Raw genomic sequence first — 27,936 nt, forward strand, 5'->3', positions numbered from 1 at the left:
ACGGATAGTTGTGGCACTGAAATCACCCACCATCATCAACAGAATATGAAATATGCATGTACTTTTTGAACAACAAAGACAAACAACATTGTTTAAATAAAATTTATCTACACAAAGTAAATTCATGCACTGCAATATCACAGATGCACTATATGTTAAAAATGTTCAGTTCATTTTGTAAATATATTTTCATGCTTTTATCTGGAGTCATTAAAATCAATTTTGAAATGGAGTATTACAGTAATGCAAACCCAGCACCTCATTATTAAAGATGAATTAACGTCATGCAAATTAAGACTTGACAATACCCAATATCATATCCTAGCCCAGTGGTAAAGTGCTTTCTTGATGCGTGGTCAGTTTGGCATCAATTCCTGTCAGTGGACCCATTGGGCTAATTCTCGTTCCAGCTAGTGCACCAAGACTGGTAAATATCAAAGGCCATGGTATGTGCTATACTGTATACGGGATGGTGCATATAAAAGATCCCTTGCTACTAATGAAAAAAAAATGTAGCAGGTTTCCTCTCTAAGACTGTGTAAAAATTACCAAATGTTCGACATCCAATAGCCAATGATTTATAAATCAATGTGCTCTAGTGGTGTCACTAAACAAACCAAACAAACTTCTTTAATACCTCAGGGGTGGGAATTGGTGAACTGTAAAAAAGAGTCAATCTAGAAGGGTCCCGTAAATTCTTGAAATCCTAGGTTAAAATCTGTGCCATCTGACAAATTTTGGAGGAAAGGAAACACAATGTTCCATGAGAGGAAAACAGCTGATCCGAGGAGAATTCCCACCCCTGATATCTATATTGGCAACTCAGTCTCACTGGACTTTTGCATCTGTTATTAAGTAAATTTACATCATTTACAATTTAAGGTATCTTATATGTATAAATGTTGCTTCAAACACCACAAACATATAACACATAAATATATTCTGCAAAAGGATGGCTAAGTAAACAGTTCAAGATGTGAGCCAGAAATCATTAAGCTGCAACTCAAGGACGTCAGTATAACTACATGTGCAACAGCTGTTTGTAGAAAGTTGACAATACTTGGGAGTTGATCAATACACATCCCTGCCAGGTAGTCAATAATCAACTCCCATTGTGAACACTGGTAAAGTTAATCCCAGTTGTCACTGTCTGTGCCTGGTGTGACATCACTCTGAAATGTACAAGGAAAAGTTCAATAAATAAAAGAAAAACAAATATGCAGGTGACTTTTCTGTGTGTGTGTGAAGATATTCTTTACCAGAATGTAACCCCTCTCTACAGCTGTGGATTAAATACACTGTGGGCTGTACCTACTATATGTAACAGATACTTAGCTACTACCACCACGTCAAACCATTCCACAATAAATAAAAAAGAAAAAGAAAAAAAATCACAATATTTACTGATCACTAAGAGATTGTGTGGGTAGAAACCAGTGAGAATCGAATCTATTCAACAGTCTAATTCTTTTAGTATCAACAGTCTGTCAATAGGATCAACATAAAACAAACACTGTTCAGGCTATACATTAGTTAAATTTATTAAAATTACTAAGAATGAAAGCAAGTCTTCTTTATTCAACACCTTCTACTTTCATACACACAGGTAATTCCAAAGTAAACATATTTCATAGAAATCTGCTTTCATTCATATTTTTAAATGCCATTACAAATAACCAATTTTATTAAGAACAGGCAATACAGGATTAACAAATGCCATTACAAATAACCAATTTTATTAAGAACAGGCAATGAAGGATTAACAAATGCCATTACAAATAACCAATTTTATTAAGAACAGGCAATGAAGGATTAACAAATGCCATTACAAATAACCAATTTTATTAAGAACAGGCAATACAGGATTAACAAATGCCATTACAAATAACCAATTTTATTAAGAACAGGCAATGAAGGATTAACAAATGCCATTACAAATAACCAATTTTATTAAGAACAGGCAATGAAGGATTAACAAATGCCATTACAAATAACCAATTTTATTAAGAACAGGCAATGAAGGATTAACAAATGCCATTACAAATAACCAATTTTATTAAGAACAGGCAATGAAGGATTAACAAATGCCATTACAAATAACCAATTTTATTAAGAACAGGCAATACAGGATTAACAAATGCCATTACAAATAACCAATTTTATTAAGAACAGGCAATACAGGATTAACAAATGCCATTACAAATAACCAATTTTATTAAGAACAGGCAATGAAGGATTAACAAATGCCATTACAAATAACCAATTTTATTAAGAACAGGCAATGAAGGATTAACAAATGCCATTACAAATAACCAATTTTATTAAGAACAGGCAATGAAGGATTAACAAATGCCATTACAAATAACCAATTTTATTAAGAACAGGCAATGCAGGATTAACAATGTAGCAAAGTTAAAGTTTGTTTTATTTAACGACACCACTAGAGAACATTGATTTATTAATCATCAGCTATTGGATGTCAAACATTTTGATAATTTTGACATTTCATCCGAGAGGAAATCCACTACATTTGTCAATTAGTAACAAGGGATCTTTAATATGCACCATCCCCCAGACAGGATAGCACATACCATGGCCTCTTATATACCAGTCGTGGAGCACTGGAACAAGAAATAGCCCAATGGGCCAGATGTAGAAAATACTAGGGGCCCTCTGCTTTCAGGCACCCTACAGATACTCTTTATTGTTTAATAATTATTGCTATTGTGAAACCCATTTTTTATTTGCACATTAAGTTTAGGACATCATGCACATGGTTGTAAGTTTACACAAAAGGTTACCCATAATATGTGTAGAATTACCCATAAATGGTTTACACACATTTTCAATTCGCAGGTCTGTATTTGACTCCCTGATTTAAATGATAACTCTGCATTGGTGGATCCAGAAGAGGGCTACAGATATCCCATACCCACCCACCCACCCAATACATTGAAGTACCCTTTTTATTGACCTTCAAATTCATCATCCGCAATATACAACACTAAATTGCCCTGAAAATGCATCCTTGGGCATTTTAATTTCCCCCGAAACCCACATAAAAAATCCCTCACTCCCTTTGGAAGCTTGTCTCATTTACCTTCCACAAAAATCAAACTTGCCCTTTTTAGAATTTCATGTCCCCCACTTTATAGAATCCTATATCCACATTTGCTTATCCTCTGAAATATTCAAAGCTGATATACTGTTTACAATACCAGAACACACCTGTCCCGTGGATTCATTAAGGTTCTGGTAGCAACCATTCTTATGTCTGATGACGTCACCCCAGAGAAGAATCTGCTTGCACTTTGGACATGGTCCGTCTATTGGTATGACCTCGTCTTTCTCAGTGATGAATCTCCGCGACAGACACAGCATGTGGCTCACCATGGAACAGTTGGGATGGAAGCAGGACACTTTGCTGTCTTCGGGCTGAAAGGAGAGATTTTGCAGATGTGGCATAAATTATGTTAATTGAGTACACATGCAGTCAAGTGATTTGAGTTAAGTAGCCACCTTGAGGAGTATCAATAGATGGCCCATGAAGACAGCTGGCTACCGGCAGTGTAGGTACTGGGTTTGCAGCCCGGTACCGGCTCCCACCCAGAGCAAGTTTTAACGACTCAATGGGTAGGTGTAAAACCATTATACCCTCTTTACTTCTCTCTCACTAACCACTAACAACCAACCCTCTGTCCTCGACAGACAGCCCTATAGCTGAGGTGTGTGCCCAGGACAGTGTGCTTGAAACTTAATGGAATATAAGCACGAAAATAAGTTGACATAAATGAATAAATGACAGCTGGCTACTGTAATTGTTGATTGGCCCTTTATGCGTTAATTTAAGCATAATAATTTAATATGGAACAGTAATAATGTGGCCTCTCCAAAAATTATATGTGTATATCTTATTAAAAAAGATAAAAAATTAAAGTCACTGACCCTAGTCCTTCAAAAACAAATACAGAAATAAAAATTTCAGTCATTCGTTTTTCAGACTGAGACTGAACTGTGTTCACTTCTGTCAATGAGAAATTGGTTGATTATAAAGTTTTAACCAGACCAGAACATTTTACCAATATTTATTTGGTTAAAAAAAAGTCGTATCCTGAAAACATTTTAAAAAAATTATTATATTTTTAAAAGGTGTATCTTGAAAACTCTTGACTGAACGAATGAATGGTCGTCTTGCCATATTCTAGCACTAATTTTAGTTAGACCTGAAGTTGAAGTGGCTGTTACATAAAATCTGATTTTATTTGCATCATTTTCAATGCATAAGCAACACGTACCTTGAATCTGCTGTAGCAAATTTCACACAGGGAATGCTTCAAAGTAATACGGCACAGATCCATTTCATCACTTTCTGATTCATTGGGAGCTTTTTCTTCTCTTCCCTTGCCTTTCTTTCCAATCCGTTTGCTCTTCACAGGACCATAAACTATTGGCATGTGTATTGGTGGGCTAGCTTCAGGTGGGAAATCCAGCTTGAATTCCTAAAAACAGAAAGAGTTTAGAATGTTTTATTTTTGGTTGGTATGTTTATCTGCATTACATATATTTTATAAACCAGGACTACTGTTTTGACCAGACATAAGTTTTGACAACTAGGTTTTTAGATTAATGAATCATAAAGTCCTGTTCCACGAACACACTGTAACTAGACTTGTTTCTAGTGACTTACAATGTTTTTTTTATGGCTGGCACACAAAGCAACCTTATGATAGTCGTAAGTGCTCCTCAAGCGATTAAAATATCCTGTGCTAAATGTTAAATAATATGTTAGTTACCAACTACCGTATTTAGAACATCTCAGATGTAATCATTGGTATTTGGAGTCCATTAGTATTTTTGCCGGTTACTTTCTGAAGTGAAAACTGACGAATGCATAATACATGAGAGTTATCCCCCATACCTTTGTGGGAAAATCGTATGGGCAAAACCTTTTTATGAAAGTTCACAATGTATTTAAAGTGGATCTACCAGTAACGTGATTGTTTTAACCACATTAGATCCATTAAAAAAAATATATTGTGAACTTTCACACACACACACTTTCTTTCAAGATGGTTTACAGTAGTTAAAATTGCTTTGTAGTTGATCAAATGTGAATAACCTGTTTCAGCCATCGTATATTCAGAGGAAGTCTGTTCCAAGGTCCAGTTCTCAGCATTTGTGATACGATACGAAAGCGGAATTCAAACTGACTCTCCTTCTTTGACTTCTTAGACAAGTGTCTCAAACGACGTGACTTATCAGGATGCTGCCAAGCCCACTCAAACTATTAAGAAAAGACACATGCATTCAACATGGCTAACATCTGTCTTTAATTTTAAAAGAAACAATTTTGATATTTCTAATATAGTGTATCACATGGCAGAGACTCTAGTGAAGTAACGAAACAAGGATAAATGTCTATCATAAACAACCTGGCATTAAAAATAATCATTTAGCGAGCATATAAAGAAGACTGAAGGTTATTTTTCTCCTTCCATGTAATAATGAATGAATGAATGTTTAACAACACCCCAGCATGAAAAATACATCGGCTATTGGGTGTCAAACTATGGTAAATACAAACAAATAAAGTGATGAGCAACATCAATATAAAAATTCAACAGTTAAATTAAAACACAGTGTAAGGAACTGTGCAGATCCATGTAATAATAATAATAATGATATAAAAAAAAAAACGTTTCAGTATAAGATTTTATGTATGTTCTTGATCATATACTTCAGGACTTCTAGATTATGGTAGCCCCACTCCCATGGTTAGTGATATTCAATGCTGGGCTAGTAAATAACTACTATTGCCATGCCCAATGGCTAGTGAATTTGTTTTGGTCAAATGTTGCAGTTAAGTGTATTTTGTAAATATGAATACCCTGTCCCCACCCCACAATGTTAAATGTTTTCAAGCTCTATCTCTCTCTTTAAGTGACATATCTGATTATTACTATTTATTATTATTATTATTTAGTAAAATTGTATTAACTTAAAGTAAAGTAGGGCTAGTGAATTTTTAATCATGGCTAGTTAATTCTTTTAAATCACTGATCCCATGGCTAGTGAATTTAATCAAAATTCTAGAAGCCTGTATACTTTTTACAGTCAAAACTAAACTTTATAATTACCCGCAAAGCTGAGATGTCATTTGGGAAACCATGGATAATGAGTACCATTTCCCTGAAAAGATTAGTAAAGAAAAAAAAATCATTTCAATAAACATTTTAAAGATAGACACAAGTTAAAAAATCTTTTAAAGTTACTAATAAAACTCTTGTGAAATGTATTTACGACTGACAAGACTCAGCAAGATCTCATACATTAATTAATCAAAGGGTCAAGTACCACTACTATAACTGAGAGGACAAATGGAGTTAGATGGTAACTCACCCTTTTCGTTGGTTAATTGGTCTCGTCATTTAGGAGGTGGATGGCCATTGCTACCTGTTCAATACGTCATTCCATAATCAAAGCAGAGGCCCCCACCTAAATTTTATGATAGTTATAATTTTATTATATATTAATTTTTATTTTGTTACGATCCCCATCCAAACCTCCCCCAAAGTTCCCTTGGCATTCCACCTCATGTCACTGACCCAAATAGATAATATATTTGTCACTGTGCCCCCCCCCTAAATGGATTTTCTGGAGCCACTGCAAAGGTAGTATGTGATGAAGCATAATATGTAACACTGCCTGCATTCCTTCTAGTGACGTAATATATATATCAGCTGTGACTGTGAGCAGGGTCATGATGTCAAGGTACAAAAATAAAATGCAGTGAATTCTATAATAATTATACTAAAATTATAAGTATGACTGAACTAGAAAATATTTCTGGCGCTTGTCCTTTCGTGGATGTTTTTTCTGACACTCGTTTAAAAAAAATAATCAATCCTTGGAACTCGCTAAAGCTCATACCAATGACTGATTTTGTTGAGACTTGTGTAAGAAAACACATCTACAAAAGAACTCATGCCAGAAACTACTATTCATAAATAACACAGTAAAGGGGCACAATTTCAGAAATTTATACAATGATGAATAGATTAATGGAAGGACAGGTGGTTGTTCTGAAATGAGTGGCTGTAATGATTGGAGAATGGATGAAAATCAACTCAAAAGGACTGATGAATCATGAGTAGCCGTTAATAAATGAATAAACACATGAATGAATGAATGAAAGACTGGATGAATGGATGGATGAATAGATGGTGCTAAGAACACTGATCAGTGTGATATGGTGTGCTCTTCTAACTATTTTTTCTCATTCCAACCAGTGCACCACAACTGGACAAAGGTTGTGGTATGTGCTTTTCTGTCTGTGGGAAAGTGCATATAAAAATCCCTTGCTGCATTAGGATAAATCTAGTGGGTTTCCTCTGATGACTACATGTCAGAATTACCTATTGTTTGACATCCAATAGCCGATGATTAATTAATCAATGTGCTCTAGTGTCAAAACAAACACTATAATAAAAAAAGTGCTGACTAAATGTTGTTGTTTTTTTAATGGCATTTTAAAAAACAGGTTAAACAAAACAAACTTAACTTGCTCTTCTAACTATGAACATATTCTTGTTTTAACATGGAATACATACCATGGCCCTTTGCCGTCTGTCCGCCATGCTCCCCCAGCCTGGGCCCCTGTATTGTGCTGCTTTATTCGCCGGTTTGGGTCGACAGTGTAACCAATATATGTGCGACCTTTATACTTTGGGTTGAGATTGTAAAGGAGATACACTCCGTAGAAGTCTTCTATTTCGTGAACCATTCTTCATGACTGTTGAGCTACACAATGCGCAGCCTTTGTGGTGAACAGAACTAAATGCTTAAAAAGATAAAAGAAACAACCAAAGGTAAATTAATATTATTACCAATTAACAAATTAATATAGTATTTCAATGTAACCCACACTGACAGTCAGATAGTTAAAGCTTGTTTTGCATGGCTCTACCTCAGTGGTAGGCTGGAGTGTTTTGGCTACCAATTTCACGCTCGGGCTACCAGATGTCTAAACAGTGTTCCGCCAGGCTACTAGATTATTTTTTTTTGCACATGTATCTGCAATCAACAAAGATACTTAAACACCTAAAAAAAACCCCACCTAAAACAACATCTTTATTTAAAATAAAATATTTTTTCTTTTAATATTTTTTTATTACAATTATGGGACTACCAATTTCTACTGAGAACTACCAGGTTTCATAACCTGGTAGTCTGGTAGACTACCACTGAAAAATGGTAAGGTCAAGGCATGTTTTGTTTCGAACACACCGATTTATTATTCATCTGCTATAGGATGTCAAACATTTTGTAATTCTACATTTAAAACAAATATTTCACACAGTAACCACTAATACACACACTACAGGAAGAAACCTGACAGCACCTCCTTTCAATAATCTTTTGGTTAAATATGTAGGTACTGATGGGTTTCAACCTGTATTAGTGGTCAATATGTGAAATATCTGTTATTGGCGAACTCGAAAATTATCAATGTAATGGTATTTAAGTCAAAAATAGGATTATTGTTGTATTAGAATGTGAATTTTTGTCTACCATGTGGTAAGAAGCCATTCTGTGTTATTGCTATACAATTATCTCCGACGGCAGAGAGCAATCATAACCATACAAATGTCTGTCTAGCTCTCGAACGGCAGAGTACTGGAGCTAGGCAAACGGTAGTTCAATGGTAAAGACCTCACTTGAGATGCGATGGTTGCAGGATTGATAACCTTCAGTGGATTCATGTTTACAATGAATGCTGGTCAACTCACCCCAAAACTAAGACGCCCCCTACCAACTCGTCCCAGCGGTTGGTCAACTCACCCCAAACTGTTTAGTCAGCTCATCCCAAACTGTTTACGTCAACTCACCCAACAAAAGTTAACAACTCACCTCAGTGTTTGGACAACTTACGGTTATCCCAATCTCAACTTTACTGCCTGTAAATTGTGATGAAATTAAAAATGGATGTCCACAACTTTGATGTGTCATTTTATTTATTAACATTAAAGTAAAATGCCGCTATTATGACCATTTATTAAAACTGGGTTTTATACTGGGGAGATCGAATAAACAATTATCTACTACAATGAACTATCAAGCCTACTTTATAGATATGTGTGAGTTTGTCCCATAATTAGTGTAAAAGAGACCAAAACCAGTCTTGACAAATGACACTGTCTTGAAGATCATGGTTGTTTACTGCCACAAAAATAGGTATGTGCAACTTCTTGGTCACGTGATATGTGCCGGTCTGGTTACAGCAAACAACGACAGTTTAATAATTGTTCATTGCTCACAACTAACAATTTACACCTTTTCTGGCATGGAATATATTGCAGTTCCATCTAATCTATTATATTATACTTTGAACAAGATAAAATGAATGTGGGGTGACTTGACCAACCATGGCGGCAAGTTAATCAATCACTGGGGCAAGTTGACTATACAGTGTGAGGCAAGTTGACCAACCCCTGGGGCGAGTTGACCTAGCTGCTTCCTACACAATGACTGGTACAACAAAGTCTGTGGAATGTATACTGTCCTATCTATGGGGAAAATAAGGGGAACAATATTTGTTGTCAGGAACAACATATAAAGAGGGCAGGGCTTGGGAACACTTGAGCTGTTGACATCTAATTCTAAATAATGTATAATGGTAAAAATATGTCTGTCCATCCTCTTTACATTTTTCTTCTATTTTCCTTCTTTGTTAGTAAATTTGGAACACGTTAATATAACCATATTTGTAAAATGTTGAGATAGGCTAATGCCTGTTGGCCAATCCCCAGACCGCTTTTGTTTTTCAACGGCAATAAATATTGTTTAAACCGAGCTATTGTTTGAGGTGACCATCTCACATCATGACACATGGTATGTCACATGTGTGACTGTTCTGAACATGTACCGTCACATCCGATAAATCAAGAAAGACTTCTAATGGGTTTATATGTGACTCTCTGGCATAGATAATATATGCTATTATTTATCAACAATGAAATGTAATTAAAATAGAAAAAAAACCCTGTTCAATGACAACAAAATTAAAATGTATGATCATGTTACTACCAACCGCCAACAATCCAACATGCACCGGAAGCACATTTTCTTTCTAAAAGCGAAAGTAAAGTCCATGAACAAGTTATTTAAACAAGGTATGCTTATAAGCCAAAAGTTTTTTTTTGGAAAAAAAAGAAAAGTAAAAAAAAGAATAAACATTATGCAAAACACGTGAATGAAAATTTATGAATTCATTCAATACAATCAAATTACTCTGGGAAATTTGTCGTGACAGGCATATATAGAGATTATTATAGAAATTTGTCGTGACATAGGCATATATAGAGATTATTAAGTAATTTATACGAGCTTGTGTGTAGTACTGATTTTACGAAACGAGTGTCATGATTGTATTACCCGAGCGAGAGTCGTTAAAGTGACGCGCTCTAGTTGTTAACCATTACGCCGTTGTTTTTCGCTATTAAACCGATTTTCTCACAAATAAAATTGCACTTTACTTACATTTTATTATTTAGAATATACATTTCCATTTACCTGAAGTGTTTTTTGGTAATCCTGGTGTTTGTATTTTTCATATTTCTTAAAAACGCACAGCGTCTGAGAAAAAACCGTTGAGCAGACAAAGGTCTAATCTATTTTTAGAGGGGATCTTCCCGTTTCAACGTCACAGACTTTGGTATACCACGTGACCGTTATGATTTTGGTTCGGTTTGTTTTCTCGTGCACGGTTCGCGCAGTCAACATCCGATTTGTTGTCGTTTGCTTGTCGTTCATTTGTGAGGTTTTTCTTCACAGTTCGTGAACATTTTCATTAACAATAAAGTTCAGACAAGTAAGTATATCAATACAAAACGTTACAAACCCTTAAAACCAATAAGTCTTACGATATCTGGAGAGGACAGAACAGTTGGAACAAGTCCAGGAGAGGTTAAAGGAACGCACCCCAAGTCTGTGTGCACTCTTGGAAATTTGTCGTGACAGGCATTTCTGTGCTTCGAGCGACATCTACCGGTGACATCAGAATACTAACTTTCAAAATTATTTCAAGTAACTTTTTATTAATTGCTATTTTCAAAATTCTGCCCATTTTCAACACTACCCACACACACACACACACACACACATCCCGAGTCCGGCCACCGATCTTATCGGAGGTCAGACTCGGGATGGGCGTGTTCGAAACCCTAGTGGTATATGGGCACGTTAAACTAGTTATCATCATCATCATCATCATCATCATCATCATCATCATCATCATCAAGTAATTGGGTCACGGGGATTCCCATGGTATTTATCGATATAAAACCTGCTTTTTCACTCTATTTGATAAAAACGTGATCTAAGTGTGTTTACAGTTTTGTAGATTAACCAAAATTAGAATTAATTTTCGCGGGCTGAAACTAGGGCGCGCGACTTTAAAACTCGCTCTGGGTGGGAGCTGGTACTGGGCTGCGAACCCATTACTTACCAGCCTTATGTCCGATGGATTAACCACGATACCACCGAGGCCGGTTTAGAATATACAAACAGCTTTTTTTTTAACCGTCGGATTATGTCAGCAAATGGGGGGGGGGGGGGGGGGAGGGGCGGAGTATTAAGTCGCCTTTCCCTGTAGCATATATATTAGCCCGAGTACTCTGACTGTAGACGGCTAGACGGACATTTGGACAGATATTCAGAGAGTATAACTGTCCAAATGTCTGTCTAGCTCTCTTACAGTCAGAGTACTCGGGCTACATATATGTATATTCTTGTCAACTCACCTTAAGCTGGTACCAGTTATCCCCGTCCCACCCCACCCCGCTTCTGACGCCATACGATTAAATATTTGGGAGTAAAATTTGTTTTGAAGTACAAAAATAACTTAATTAAATTGAGGTGCCACACTTCTTTTTTTTGTATGACTGAGTATGTTGATACGCTCGCGCTAGGCTTTTGGACTGGTATATATGCTTATTCAACGATATATAATGCACATTATTGTTTAATATCAACAATTATATTGTTACATTTAATTAATAAAACGGTTAAATGTGATAGCCGTCACATCGGCTATTATATATATATATAACGTGCGCAACCATTTTGTACCAGCCCAGTGAATACGCCCTCTGGCGAGACGGTGGTTACGTAATATTTAACGCGTCACGTCAGGAATTAGTCTTAGAACTGAAGAAACAAACGTACCTGATTTTTGCGCAATGTTCTGTAATAATATCCATCCAAGTAAGCCAGCAATAAGTATATATTATTTTACAATAGAAAATAAACCACCACTGTCAAAGTGTCGAAATCACTGTATCTTGTTTTGTCCAGGCAATAACCTACGTACTGAATGATAAACGGGGTGCTTTCTTCGTTAATTGGTATATACCAGTACTTTCAGTGGCCTCCAACACATAAGGCTCATTTTGAGTTTACTATCCCTTTAAACATACGGTAGGTGATTACGGAAAATGCCGAGGCTTTCAATTTCGTTAATTTCCGATGTATGTTGACGGGAAAAGCCGAATATGCACGACATGGTAAGAAATAGTCGATCGAAATCCTTCAAATGCTCCCTTAGTATTTGGCATTGTTCCAAAACGTGGTAGAACTGAAACGGTACATTCACATTGATCTCAAAATGGCTTTTGCAGTCGGGAAATGGAAACTTGTAGCTTCTACTAAATTTGATGACTATTTGGCGGCAATGGGTAAGTTAAACTTATAATAATTTATTCAACAAAACATTAATAATTGATTTATTTTTATTTGTTTTTCCAAATTGTGCGTGTATTCTAAATTAATTCATGTAAAACAGTATGTTGTCATACATATTAGTGTGATGTAAATATTCCTCAAAATATATTATACATGATGATCGTTATGACGCGTTTAGCGTTATAATAATTTATTTCCTTGTAACAAATCAGTAATTGTAATACTTTAAAATTATCATACATGTATGTGCTTATATAATTTTATGTTATAATGCTTAGCTTTGATAGTTAGACCTATACCCTTCTAATTAAATGTAGCCGAAATAACATAGTAGCACACATACAACCTAATTATATTTCTGAAACTAATCTATTATTATATTATAAAGACATGTTACTAAAAAGTATGATTGCATACAGTGATACAAATAAAATGTGCTAATTTAAACATAAAAAAATAAATAATTAAATAATAATAATTAGAGTAACATGTGCCATGTAAATATATTTAATAAAACTTAAGGAAAAGAATAAGTTTAATAACACACCTCAGACACAATCTGTACTAAGCATGACAAAAAACCAACTTGTAAATAAAGCATTTGGGTGGGTGGGGGGGGGGGGGCAGGGGTGTAATTGATTTTTGACTGCAAGAAATTATGTATAGATATTTTCTGCAAAATGTACAATTGTATTGTCATGTGCTTAACCTAGTTATCATCTTCCATAGATTTGAAAGCAAAAAAAAAAAAAAAAAAAAAAAAAAAATACTTTTAGTGGAAAGATATCATTTATTGCAACATGGATCTGGGGCATAGCCAGAGAGGAAAAAATGCTGAGGCAAACCCAGACCTGTAAAATAAATGTCAGTGTCATGGGAAAAATTAAATAAATCTGGAGAAATTCCAGACAAGGCAAGCACTTCATCTGCCTCATGCTGGCTATGCCATTGTGGATGGAGATGCTTATATAAATCAGGGTATTTGAGAATTTCTGATTGCGATGCTCATGTAGGTCTGATGGCAAGTAGTACAATCTTATACAATGTCTTGGGGTTTTTTTCAGTGTGTCTGGAACATGGGTCAGTGGAAGAATTTGTTATCCTGATAATCCTGATAATTATTCATGGGGGTGATTACATGAGACACAAAAACTTCATTTTAAAAGAATACAAAGTCAAACTAGGAAAAAACAAAAAACATGTTATCTCAAGGGAGAGACCAGGAGGATAGGATGTAACACAGTGGTAAAAGCACTTACCTAAAATTTATTCGTTGTGGTGGGCCCATTGGGCTATTTGTCGGTCCAGCCAGTGCACCAAGACTGATCTATCAAAGGCTGTGGTATGTGCTACCCTATCTGTGGGATTGTGGATATAAAATATATCTTGCCGCTAATGGAAACTATTTGTCAGAATTAACAAATGTTTGACATGCATTAGCCGATGAATCAGTGTACTCTACAGTGGTGTTGTTAAACAAAACAAACTTGACTCACAGAAATATGACTTCAATGTTACCCTCACCCCATTAAATCTGTTTTTGTTTCTTATACTAATAATAAAACTTTGTGACAGTGTGTATTTTAATGCATTTAAAGTATGTCATTCATCTCACAATCAGTCTGCTTTGGGTCATGAATACCAGACAAGACCCAGACATGCCTGCACCTAGTGGATATAAAAAGAGTTTGGACTTTAGACTCACAATCGAAATCAGTGTGTTCTGAGTACAAACCTGTGGTGATGTCCTGCTAGTCTGTAGGTCTGCTGCTCTGAAACTTAATTATTAATCAGGCTTTTTTTTTTTTTCCCAGAGGGTGCTCTCAAATGTTATTAATTGGGGATTTTTTTTCAGAGGGTGTGGTAATGCATGACTAGTTTTGACAAGTTTTGTCGTGCCACCAGCAAGGACTCCTCAAAATTTCAAGACCACCCTCCCCCAACTCTGGTAAAAAAAACCCAAACCAAACCCAGTGTCATTCCATGAATGTATGTATACATGGAGAGATATGCAGGAGTTTTGAGACAGCTCCTTAATTAAAATAGTTATATTTGTTCAAATATGTAAAAACTTTTGTGCCTGCACAAATCGAGTAAATTCATGAATCAAGGGGCGGGACGCAGCCCAGTGGTAAAGCATTGGCATGATGCGTGGTCGGTCTAGGATTGATCCCCGTCGGTGGACCCATTGGGCTATTTCTCGCTCCAGCCAGTGCTCCACAACTGGTGTAACAAAGGCCATGGTATGTACTGTCATGTCTGTGGGATGGTGCATATAAAAGATCCCTTGCTGCTAATCGAAAAGAGTAGCCCATGAAGTGGCGACAGCAGGTTTCCTCTCTCTATCTGTGTGGTCGTTAACCATATGTCTGACGCCATATAACCGTAAATAAAATGTGTTGAGTGCATCATTAAATAAAACATTTATTTCTTCCTTTTTTTCATGAATCAATTGCAAGTGGCCTGCAAAGCTTTTTTATGTGACAGCTAAGAAAGTGTAGGGAATGAAAAATTAAGTTTAATGTGTTGAACTGCAGGAACAATAACATGTAGCCTGTCCGTGACAATTGATTATGATTTTTTATAACCGTTTGAGCCAACCGATACATTTTCGATTATAATTGATCATTGGAACATCGCAGATGGCCATTTCATTAAGGATGTCTCTTGAGCAGGTTTGACTGTTACTGTATGAGAAAATAAAAACAAAAAAAACATTTTTCATAAAGGACAATTTGTGTACATGTCCATTCAGTGGTCATTATAGACAGGTTTAACTATTTGTTTTTCTGTGGTAACAGACTGTAACAGTTGTCTTTATAAACAGGTTTAACGGTACATGTAACAATCACTGAACCTGCTACTTGTAATTAGTATTTCTGCAACAAACATGGTTGTATGCATGAGCAGGTTTAACTATCCCTGACATGCTATTAGTATTTCAACACACTGGTAAATGTTGGTGCTGTTTTTAATGAGCTACATGCATGCTACCTTTGTGTACTTGAACATGCACTTTCCTGCAGGTCAGAGGCAAGCATGACAGCCCTCAGACCATACCAGTTGATAATCCAATCTCAGATAACAGCTGTCCCTTGACCAGGAGGCAAAGTTCACTGCCGAACCAGGTCATTAACATACAGATTTGCCAGACTATAAATCTTACCTCAGTCTGTGTATACTGGGTGGTCTGTGGTGAGATGGTCCTGTTTATGTTTTGTGAATTATTCGAAAACAAGTTCAAGTTCAGATAATTTATTTCAGTGCTCGAATTTAACAGTAGCCATGCAGCAAACTGCAGCAGTGCCCCAATGATCTGAAAATAATTTTGCATGTTACTAATTGGCCATGATCCTCAAACACGATCAGTCTAAGTCAAATGGCTTTGCTAACTAATTTACCAAATTTGAGGCTTGATATTTCATATATGAATCCTACAAAACGACAGACTGTTTTGCATTTATGATTTCAAAGAAATGAACAAAGAAGAAATGATATGAGTGCCACTCAAAAAAAAAAAAAAAAATTCTCCCACACACTCATCATATCCCACTTATTATTGATATTTTCCTATATTAATTATAGCAATACATAAATCAGAAATATAACTTTGTTTATTTAGCTGATAAAAAGTGTTAGCTGAAGAGAAAATAATAAAATTTGTTTTATTTAATAACATGTCCTCTAGAGCACATTGGGGCCGGGGTGTAGCCCAGTGGTAAAAGCATTCGCTTGATGTGTGGTCAGTCTAGGGTTGATCCCTGTCGGTGGGCCCATTGGGCTATTTCTCGCTTCAGCCAGTGCACCATGACTGGTATATCAAAGGCTGTGGTATGTGCTATCCTGTCTGTGGGATGGTGCATATAAAAGATCCCTTGCTGCTAATCGGAAAGAGTAGCTCATGAAGTAGCGACAGCGGGTTTCCTCTCAATATCTGTGTGTGGTCCTTAACCATATGTCCGACGCCATATAACCGTAAATAAAATGTGTTGAGTGCGTCGTTAAATAAAATATTTCCTTCCTTGTAGAGCACATTGATGAATTAATCATAGACTGTTGGATGACAAAAATTTGACAATTTGACAGGAAGTCTTTAGAAGAAACCTGCTATATTTTTGCATTAGCAACGAGGGATCCTTTTGATATAACATTTGACTTGAATTGAATCAATGTCCAATATTTTGTAGATAACAAAGACAATGGGGAAAACGTGATAACTTATTACAGGGTCGGATTATGGGGGGTTTCCCCAGTTGCACAGAAAGCCTCCTTCGACTTAAAAACCCCTCACCCCACCACATAGATCTAAATTGATGTCCATGTAAAATTTAAAATTTAAAATTATAAACATTTACATATTGTTTTGGACCCCCCACCCCTTACCTAAAGCATAATCCACCCCTGTATTACAATCAGTTTCAAGGTGAATTGCGTAAATTTTAAGTAGCCTGCCAGCATGTATAAACTTGTTTAATTTTGTGTATAGCTAATGTATACATGTACCAAGCAGGCAGGCTTTCTGCCAGAAAATAACTTGGGGGTATATGATGAAAACTAAAGACACCTATAAGTGCATCAACTGGGTGGTTATCGGTTTAAAATGTTAAAATTTTAAACAGCAGTTCTCTGAAAATTAAAAAATATATATCCATTAATTTCCAAGATTTTAGGGTACATCATTTTACTTTCCATACCTTCTGGTGAAAATTATGGCAGGATGTAAGTGAGGGATGGTATTATGATAGAACACTTGCCTGAGCAGGCATCAAGACAAGTCGAGAAAGATTATTCAGTAGGTTACCATGTGTGAAGAAAGTCGAGAATGGTACATCGTTGTCTACAAATGTTTTGAACAAAAACATTTCCATCTAAACTTTGATGAAATTATCTGTTTTCTAAAATATAAATGACCTTAAGTATTAGTACAAGGAGAACAATGAATAACAAAGTATCAGCGTGTTTGTGAAGGGATGATAATGGAAATTGTAACCTATAGGTTAACCAGATCCGTAAGGTAATACCTGGGTTACCAGGAACTAGGCTTGTTTGGGTTATATGGTTGATTGCCTTACATGTATGGCAAGTCACTTTTCAAGCTATAGCTGCTCCTGATTCTATTACATTTTAATTCCATAGTGCTGTAAAATATATCTCAGAGATCCTGATTTTTACACTGTACCATCCCTTCCCAAGTGGCAACCTATGGCATTATCATAGCATATTTCTGGGGCAATAAACTATTTATTTAAAAAAAAGAAAAAAAAGAACCCTTCCCTCAATGTCCTTTGCTGTGTTATTTTTTTGTTAGCAAAACATTTTTTTTTTGGCCTACTATTTAAAAAAATAATAATAGCAAGCCATATTTTAGTTCCTATTTTAAGCCTTGTTTTTTTGGTGTTTTTTTTATAGCATATGTAAACACTAACATTTAAAAAATATTTTTTAACAAGGAAGTAATTTAACATGTATATTCAGAGCAGGCTGTTGTAGCTCATGCCATAACATTTTAACCCAGAAAACTGATTTATATAAACATGCAGTGGTGCATTCAGTGCATTGTGAGGTAACTTGGCTATAAAAACTGTGACTGGTGCTGACCATGTGCGCACAGATGCCCTTGCAACAAGCAGCTACGTGCAGAGTTGTGTTGAGGCCAAAATCCATTTTCTGGTCATTAACACAGGGTTGAAAAGTACACATGCTAGTGGTGATAAAGCTCAAACTCAGTCTGTGTATTACATTATTTGGTGGAGCTATTGTGAGAAAATGACTTAACTGTGAGAGTGCTTGCCAGAGGTATGGTGGGTAACAGGATCAGTTCCTTAGTAGGAACACTTTATGCCAACGAAACTACATATATTGTTGACCCAACAAAACATCTTCAGGTTTAATAAGCCTATATATGAGTTGTCTGGTCCCAATATTCTGTAATATAATACATAAGGCCATTTTAACAGTTTTAGATCATACTGATGGCTTCTCCTCTTTTGATTTACATGCCTTTCCATTCTGCATTTTACAAGGATCTGTTTGCATTCAGTTCTAGTTGACAATCGTACACACATCATGCTAAATATTGCATACAAAGATAAATTTCATAAATACAGCTGTCATGGAAGCCACCATCTTTGTTACTTGGCTGTGTATATATATAACCTCGGCTAATGAGGGCCGGCTGTCTACATGGCGGTCATATTTTGGGGTGAAAGCCTGGTCTAAGGGGCCATTCAAATATTATGTAATGCTCATGGGGGTGGGTGGGTGTAAGTCAAACTTATGTATCATTACAGGGGGGTGGGTGGGAGTACAGAACACTTTACATAATGCACATTTTAAAAATTACTTAAATGTTTCTGGTTTTTTCTCCTACCTTAAATGATCTGTCACAGTGATATTTAACTTATGTAGTTATAGCTAGATGTAATGGTACACACACAGTAATGGTACATACACAGTAATGGTACATACACAGCAGGGGTGGGGAAAAGCCCTTTTTTGCTGGTCTCGGACCGATTCACAATCTTTGAGACCGAAATAATTTTTTGAAAACATGTGTTTGCCGGTCCCACTTTTATTATTTTTTCGGTCCGAAGCGTCTGTCCATTTTTATTATTGGAAACAACTTTAATTTATTATTGATGTTTCTGCAACTCATTACTTACCTACTTCACTAACAGGTGTTTATTTTGAGTCGTGATACATTTAAACCGGTCACACGTTTAATACAAATCAATCGGTCATGTTTTGTTTTTCTATCAATGACCGGAAATAGAAATGTAATATGAAATGAATTAATATCTTCCTTATTAGAAACATCATTTAATGTACAGATAAGTAGATGTTTTAATGTACGTTGAGGGATTGGGTGTACGTGCAGTTGGATATTTTACGAGCAGTAAAGTCCCGTAAAACGATAATAAACTATAAATTCATCAAGTAGGCCTATAAAATAGTTTTAAATTTTTTTTAACCGGGGTTCAATATGCTGTATTAGTATTAATAGGTAACGAATTCAGAGACCTGCATAATCAGCATATAATTCCATTCAGCTCTAAAATATAAACCACGATTATAAAATATTTTTATTTTTAGAAAAAGTGTGAGATTATAGTAACGTTGCGTCAGAGTGTGATGTTTGTTACAAATGCGTGAGACTCATGCCAAATGTGTGAGAGTTGACAGGTATGCTATAGATAGTTATGCACTTAAGGCAGGGTTGAAAATTAACATGAAAACCATGGTCGCCAGCAGGGCCAGTTGAAGAAAAATCTTACTGGCCCTTCTTTAATTCAACTAGACCTACAATTATCACATTGAAATTTAATTGTACAGCAAACATCAAAACTAGAATGCTCTTTGTTGAATAATAACCATGTGCTCACCCTATATAGTCTGTTTCAACGCGAAACCAATGAATTGGCATGTAACTTCATAATGAATAAAGTTAACATTCATATTTAAACCCATATCAATTCAAATAACATTTAAAAAAAAGAAGAAATCCTGTATAAATAAAAGTGTTTCTTTACAAATTACCATTACATTATATAGATTAAATTTCATTTTTAATACAGGGGTGAAACAAAATGCCAGAACAGCCAAGGTATGTAACTTGACAGAGACAATCTCTGAAGTACAATATAACGCAGGGGCAGGGGGAGACTGAAGGTAGAACAGCGCATGCTTTAGTAAATTAGTCTGGCAGTGGCAGTCCTCTTTTTGGCAATACAAGAGGGATGAAATATACTTTGTGGCAGTGTAAGATAGATATCCATTGAATAATCCACTATTTTGCCAAATGCTCATTTGACAGCCCTGCTCATGTAATTCGGTTGTTATTTCATTGTTATTTTTATATACGCTCATGTTAGTGTCAGTTAAAACTACAAGATAGATTTTAAAATAAGGTAATTAAATATGGTTTGTTTTTACCATAACATTGAATAACAATTGTCAAAAAGTAGGTCTACTAGATAATTATGGCGTATCCAGTATATATTGCAATAAACTGATGACTTGCAGATTTAAAAAATACATGTAGTGTTTGCGAATACATTTTGAGTTTTATTTTTGGAAAGACTCTGCCGAAAACTACAGAAGCCGAGGTTTGGCGCTGTCAAAATATAGAGCATATTCTGTCTTCAGTAGCTGTAGTTTGCGCCAGCACAGACACGACGTGTTTTGTCACAGTTTCAGTTTTTTTTTTTAACCGACACGATAATATAATATTTGAACAGCCCCAAAGGCGACCACACCCCATCTGAAGTGTCCCATATGTAGCATGGATTACATCTAGTGGTGCCATTAAACAAAATAAACTAAGTTTTTAAAACTCTTTCTCTCAACCAAATGTCAAAATAACCAACTTACACACCAACTAGCCATAGTTTAAAATGTGCTGAGGTGAATTTAAACAAGGTTTTCTTTTCTGTGTATCCATATGTAGACGGGTACATTCTTTGAACACTATGCCGCCCCCCCCATAATATAATTAATTTGTACTAACAATCTAAACATTTTATTGTAAACAATAGAGAGCAAAGATGGCATAATTAATTTAGCAATTGAAATAAATATGTTGCTGGCTTCTTTGCACAGAGTTATGATTGGCTTCAATTCAGTATCATGCAGGATTTTAAAATATAATGTCATAGACTTACAGTTTTATGTATATTTTCACTTTTATTTCAAATTATACATTGTTTTGCCTGCCAGGTGTTGGATATCTACTGAGGAAGATGGCTTCAGCTGCTACACCCACACAGGAAATAACAGTGGATGGAGACCACTGGCACATCAAGACCATTACTACCTTTAAGACAACAGAACTGGATTTCAAAATTGGAGAACCCTTTGAGGAAACTACTGGAGATGGCAGGAAAGTAAAAGTGAGAAACTAACATATTTACACCTACAGTTTTGTTTTAGTTTTTATAATATATGTAAATTAGGAAGATGAGTAAAATACTTCACAAATCTGATAAAAAATACCCTTCTGGGATCAACAACCAAGATTGATAACTTCCAACAAGTTGACATTCATTAAAAATAAATGCTAGAGAACATGATAAGTTTAAAGTGATAGTTTTTATTGTGAAAGAAGATATAGTATTCTTCATTACTAAGTAAAATTTTTTAATTAACACTGTAACTGAAAAAACCAAAAAGGTTTATCTTTTTTTGAGATGCACATTAAGCTTGGAAAAAGTACAGTAAAACAAAGTTGCAGTGGGTTTATTGAATTGTTGTTTAGGACAATTAGTACATTACAATTACCATATTTGACACTCAGGCATTTTGCCAGAAATTGTTTTGAGGGTACTGTATTTCATGTTCTTTGACAAATTTTAAACAGCACTTCTCTTACTGACGTCTGTCTAAAAATTAAAAAAATATATCCTTTAATTTCCAAGATTTTAGGGTACATAATTTTACCCTCCATATCCTCTGGCAGAAACCGTGACACTATATTCACGGATAAAATAAAGTTCTCTGTGTTAATAAACAAATATGCCTTCTTTTTGCCGTTAATATGGTAACTTGGGACATCCCGAACACAACTGATTCAGAAACAAAAGCTGATTTAAGGTATTCATTATGTTTCAAGAAAAAGGAGGGTGCTTGTATGGAACTGCTGCAGAAATTACAACAGACACACAGATTAATACAGATCAGTGGATGCATTTGTACTTGGCACTTTTGCTGAAGTTGTAGTAATTACTCTTATTATTTGTATAATACATACATGTACTTCCTTTCACTAACCTTTTAATGTAACTTCATTTCAGGCCACCTGTACACTAGATGGACAAAAATTAACTCATGAGCAAAAAGGTGAACCATCATCCATTATCACAAGAGAATTTGATGGAACCAAAATGAACATGGTGAGTTTGTGGTAAAAAATAGATGAAGTATTTGTAGCTCATTTTTCTTTTCTAATATATTAATGGCAACTCTTGAAATATACTAAAACAAAAAAAAGGAGAACATATTTACAATTTGGATATTAAGTTATTATGGAAATAAAATATATCTCCTTTTAATTATTTCTGTCAGTTTAATGGAATTTTAATTAATGTTTAGCAGGAATCAGTTTGTTTATGGAAAATTATGGTTTTACTATTTTTAGGCCATATTTACAATTAAGAACATTTTCTCAACTATTTTTTCTTACTAGTCTTAGAATCTGAAACCACTATTTTTAAGAATGCTCTAAATCCACAAAATGATGGATCAGCCATTTTATTATTCTCCCAAACCCAATCTATAATATACCTGTAATACAAATTAATTAGGTGGCTACTTAACATTGGTTGGCAGGGAACATTTTATTCAGCATCACCTGAAATTTGTTGTGCTAAACAAGTCTAAAAAATTAAATAGTACTTAATTTTTTTTTGAAAAATACAACCCCACAAAAGTTTTAATTTTAACATTGGCCTTTAGAGTGTATTGTGTGTAGTAGCCTGTCTCTTATTTTCCTTCAAGGTTTTATCTCTTCCAGACCACATAAAAATATTTGTTCAGTTTGATTATAAATACAAGTATTTCAAAATTGAGAACTCTGATATAATTTTCATTTTAAAGTCATGTAGTACATTTGTTGCCATTATATTTGTTTGCAGTGTTTAAATTAACCAATCCCACCTGAATTCAACATTGTCTGTGAAGTTCCCCATAGCCTTAGTTTTGTGTGTGCCAATCTCCTGACCGATTCTGATTGTATGGCTTCCTTGTTGACATGGTCTGGTCATGCAACATGTCATAATGTTATTCATGTTGTGACAGATGGTTCATGGATGATGTGGATTTATAAGCCTGCAGCATTTCTATGACATGGACCTGGCTTGATTTAGTGCACTCCTTGACATAACATTAATTACCGAGAGCAGGTCATTTGAGCTTTTCTGGAAATTACAATTGTGTAATGATGTGGTGATGTCTGACAAGACATCTGAAACATAGAGTTTCCACTCAGAACTTTGAAACATCACTGAGCAAATTTACCAAAGAACAGCTAAACTCTGACAAGTGGCTACCTCTGTTAACATTTACCTTGCTCAGCTCAAGATCATCTATCATTGTAGAAATCCTCCTGATTTGTTTAAAGTTTTGCTTTGTTTAATGACACCACTAGAGAACATTGGCTGTTGGATATCAAACACTTGATAATTCTAACATATCTTAGAGGAAACCCAGTACATGTTTCCATTAGCAAGGGTCCTTTATATGTACTTTCAAATAGACAAGACTGCACATACTACAGCCTTTGATACACCAGTCAGATAATGGGTTTGTCAATGGGGTTTGATCCTGTGACACAAGCACCTCAGGCGAGTGCTCAACTGACTAAGCAAGATCCTGCCCTTGTCTGCAATAAGAGAAAGGGAGAGGAATATTTTTATATTGACTTCCCTGAGACAGAACAGTACATTCCATGTATAGATGACAATTGATACTGTGACCTATCAAACCTCAGGCCAGTGTTGTCACATCGAGTTACTTTCCACAATCAGCCCCCTGATCTGTCCTGAGAAACCAGTAACATAAAAGGTGATGTTAAAAAAATACCCTTAAGTGATTGCTTATACATGTATGATCTTTAGTGTATACCTTAGAATTTTGTATACTGTAAACAGGTTATATTGCAAATAGTTTTTTTCTCTTACAAATGTGCACCATTGCACATGTTCTCAGTGTTCAAATTTAGCAAATGACTGATATTGCCTTAAGCACACTCTAAACTAAAAAATTAAAGTTTGTTTTGTTTAATGACACCACTAGAAGACATTTATTTGTGAATCATCAGCTATTGGATGTCAAATATTTGTGAATTTTGACATATAGTCTTAGAGAGTTAGTAGCAAGGGATCTTTTATATGCACCATCCACAAACAGGATATCACATACCATAGTCTTTGACACACCAGTCGTGGTGCACTGGCTGCAACAAGAAATAGCCCAATGGGTCCACCAATGGGTATTAAATTCTAAACTGACCGCACATCAAGTGAGTGCATTACCAAAAAAAAAAAGAAGTGTGATTATAAATTTTGTATCGAAGTTTGGCACGAATGACACAAATTTAAATGCACTAATTTCCCCCCGTTTACAGTCACCTTGTTGACAATAACATGCTTATGGATAATGCAATGGCTACATTGTCTGTTTTTATTACAACCACTGGTCTTTAATATATAAATAATAACTTGAGATTGTCAGATTAAGTAACCAGGGTTTCTGCCAGAGGGTATGGAGGGTAAAATTACATACCCTAAAATCTTGGAAATTAATGGAAATATTTTTCCAATTTTTAGATAGATGATAAGAGAAGTTCTGTTTAAAATTTGTCAAAGCACATGAAATGCAGTGTCTGTTTTGTTTTGGTTATGTACCCTTAAATTATTTTCTGGCAGAAAGCCTGGTAGATTACTATTGATTACATTGTACGAGTATGAAGGCATATAGTGTAGAAGTAAACATTCGTGTTTGTGATGAACTGCATACAAACAGTTGCATAACTGTTAATACTTTTATTATCTAATTCTTAGTCCTTGAACCTGCATGGACTTATTCACAGACAGTTTTGTTTGTTTGGTGTCCACAGCAATTGATTAGTAATTGTTGTGCAAAAGCTATTTAAGTGTTCTAAATTTACACTTAAATAAAAAACAACAAAACTTTTTCGTCGTTATTCTAAATTCTACCCATTTCCAACTTATCAGTGCCAGATGAAAATGAAAATAATTATTACCATGTGAATATTGGGATTTATTACCTATATGGGCTCAAATATACAGGGTAATATGCTTTTTTATCTGCACAGTGTGCAGATTGCTTCTACAGTCATTAATTGTCTTAAAAATAACGATGTTTGGTTGGATGGTTGCTGTGGCCAGAACTTCACTTTCATTGTTTTATCAGATTACACATACCTTATATGATCTACAAAGATTTACTAAACAATTTTGACTCATTCGTTTTATAAACATGAAATGGTATATTTTGATAAGCAGTGACTTTAGGTTAGGAGCATAGAAAAATATTTATTTTTTAATGCAACCAGTCGTATTATTTTATATTGTAAATGTTTGACTGTAAAAAGTACGCTGTTATGCCATGATATCACATCATATAATGCTTGCAAGATTATATGATGCAATGGCTGATGACTTTGTTGTAGGTATTAATTTTGTTACAAAATAACTGGCTATCTATAAAATTTTGAAGTTTAATATATAATTTGGCAAAATTTTCTGCTGTTCCAGAGCTACATGTAGCCCTGAAGCAGAAGAATTTTTATATTAAAAACCAGTTGAAAGTGACAATGGGTAATAAAGAGAATAACCAACTCACTACGAATTAACTGTCACTTGTGAATGAATGTTGTACGGGCTCCCATTTTTGTAGGGGAGCAGGCTGGTTTATATGGATTACAACTAATTTTGAGGGTAGAATGATTAAAATACATGGTAAAAATGTCTCTGATCAGCATATTTTGCCCAAATATCTGTATCATTTTTGCCTGAATGTGAGGTTTTGTTCCAACACTAGGGGGCAGTTGCACCCCCCTCCCCCGTCCCGTCTTGTATGCTTGTGATGTAAAATGCTCACCAAAAGCTTGGAGTTTACAACATTCATTGACTCGGAACAGATAATTTATAATTCTTTGTAGTTTGTCTTGTCTTCGTTGCTATTTTTTCTATCTTCAGTAAATATTTTCAATTATATTTTCAGGTTCTTACAACGAAGAATGTAGAATGTACAAGAAAGTATGAGAAACTAGAATGAGGATGTTTTCATTACTTATCGATCACTTTTTGATTTTCACTTTAACTATCAAAAATAGAAGAAAACACCAAGAATCAGTACTTATGCTTGCTTCATTGACTATAAAAACACGACTTGGTTCAACTAAAAACATGGCTTCCATTGTAAATAATTTTGATGATACTGTTCAAAATGAATACATGCTATTGATGTAAAATCTTTTTCTTTCCAAAGTGGATTATATTTTGTATTATTGTGTGAAAGATGAAATAGACAAATGAACTGTGGCTGATGACCAGTAATAAATGTATATGTATGGTTAGGTTTGTCAGGTAACAATTGTATAAGCTGATTTACAAATATACACACATATCGGGTAATGCTCAGTACAATGCATAAGGGTAATAGCATTTTGTGTTTAATAAATATGAGTGGCATAATCCAGCAAGGAATTACAACTTACCGGTAATTCTCATAATCCGAAGACCAATAAGCACATTCCTATATATAATCTTCTTACATTTATAGCAAAAGCTGTTGTGAATGAAAGACTTATACCTACATATTAAACTTTTCAACTTTTTATTTTATTCTTTGAAAAAAAAGACCTAAAATATGCAAAATTATTAATTCATTGAGATTATTTACAATTTTTTAACTATAAATACTTCCATCTGTCATGAATGTTGAGGTTGAGTGTGAGTATATGGGTGCATGTTCTACCCATGCACTGGATCAGCCCAAAAAACTTAAAAAATAACAATGAAATATGTGATATTAGATTCATCCAATTCATTGTGAAGCAATAAATCCATCACATCCAATTGTGGGAGCTTGCTTCTGCACTCTCCCCACACCTCCAAAAATTCATAAATAATAAAATTAAATCCCAGGGAATTCCACCTATCTATATATGTTTTAGTAGTTGATGGAGTGATCTTGTTAACACATACTCTCATTTGTATTAGTTTTGTCTTTGTTGTTGTTTATTGTGTTTGTTGGTTACTATAGTCCGTCCCATCCTCTTAACAAAAATGTTTTTTGTAAATAACTTTAGTTTGGTTTCACATAAGAAGAAAAGTAAGCGTTTTGGAAATAACAACAAAATACTATTTTTGTGTGCAATTTAGAAAACAGTCGGCTCAGAAATAGATTGTAGTAAATTCCATAGTATGAAAAAAGGCGTTGCCTATAGGAAGGACTATAGTACATTTGGAAATACTCTGCCATGTGTTAAAGGAAGGAACATCAAGTGGCATGTTATCATCCCATTTTATTCTGATATACGTACCGTATATCTTCGCCTGTAAGTCGATCTCGGCTATAAGTCGAGTCCCTAATTTCAAGCCCTGAAAACTTATTTTTTTATTGACCCGTTTATAAGTCGACCCATGAAAAACTACTTATAAATATTGAAATATT

At 35.0% G+C, this 27,936-nt stretch overlaps 2 protein-coding genes across 5 annotated transcripts; one reads left to right on the forward strand and one right to left on the reverse strand.

The window, feature by feature from the left end:
- Positions 1 to 919: 919 nt before the first annotated feature.
- On the reverse strand, positions 920 to 10,634 carry LOC121368154 (structure-specific endonuclease subunit slx1-like). Of its 3 annotated transcripts, none has more exons than XM_041492762.1 (7): positions 10,573 to 10,634; positions 7,611 to 7,840; positions 6,138 to 6,189; positions 5,120 to 5,284; positions 4,296 to 4,499; positions 3,229 to 3,435; positions 920 to 1,172 (listed from the first exon to the last, which is right to left on the reverse strand). In XM_041492762.1, exons 2-7 carry the CDS (start codon positions 7,781 to 7,783, stop codon positions 1,131 to 1,133), a joined length of 843 nt encoding a protein of 280 aa, XP_041348696.1. In that variant the 5' UTR covers positions 7,784 to 7,840; positions 10,573 to 10,634; the 3' UTR covers positions 920 to 1,130. The 3 variants fall into 3 exon arrangements, with proteins under 3 accessions (XP_041348696.1, XP_041348697.1, XP_041348698.1); XM_041492763.1 differs by lacking the exon at positions 10,573 to 10,634 and adding an exon at positions 10,091 to 10,210; XM_041492764.1 differs by lacking the exon at positions 10,573 to 10,634 and adding an exon at positions 9,125 to 9,236.
- LOC121368156 (sodium/calcium exchanger regulatory protein 1-like) lies at positions 7,742 to 27,926 on the forward strand. Of its 2 annotated transcripts, none has more exons than XM_041492766.1 (4): positions 7,742 to 7,868; positions 21,457 to 21,629; positions 22,530 to 22,628; positions 26,482 to 27,926. In XM_041492766.1, the coding sequence occupies exons 1-4, from the start codon at positions 7,838 to 7,840 to the stop codon at positions 26,533 to 26,535; spliced, it is 357 nt and encodes a 118-aa protein (XP_041348700.1). In that variant the 5' UTR covers positions 7,742 to 7,837; the 3' UTR covers positions 26,536 to 27,926. The 2 variants fall into 2 exon arrangements, with proteins under 2 accessions (XP_041348700.1, XP_041348699.1); XM_041492765.1 differs by lacking the exon at positions 7,742 to 7,868 and adding an exon at positions 12,563 to 12,734.
- Positions 27,927 to 27,936: the final 10 nt, after the last annotated feature.

This window comes from Gigantopelta aegis, chromosome 3 (assembly GCF_016097555.1).
Source record: "Gigantopelta aegis isolate Gae_Host chromosome 3, Gae_host_genome, whole genome shotgun sequence".
Classification (NCBI taxonomy): Eukaryota; Metazoa; Mollusca; class Gastropoda; order Neomphalida; family Peltospiridae; genus Gigantopelta; species Gigantopelta aegis.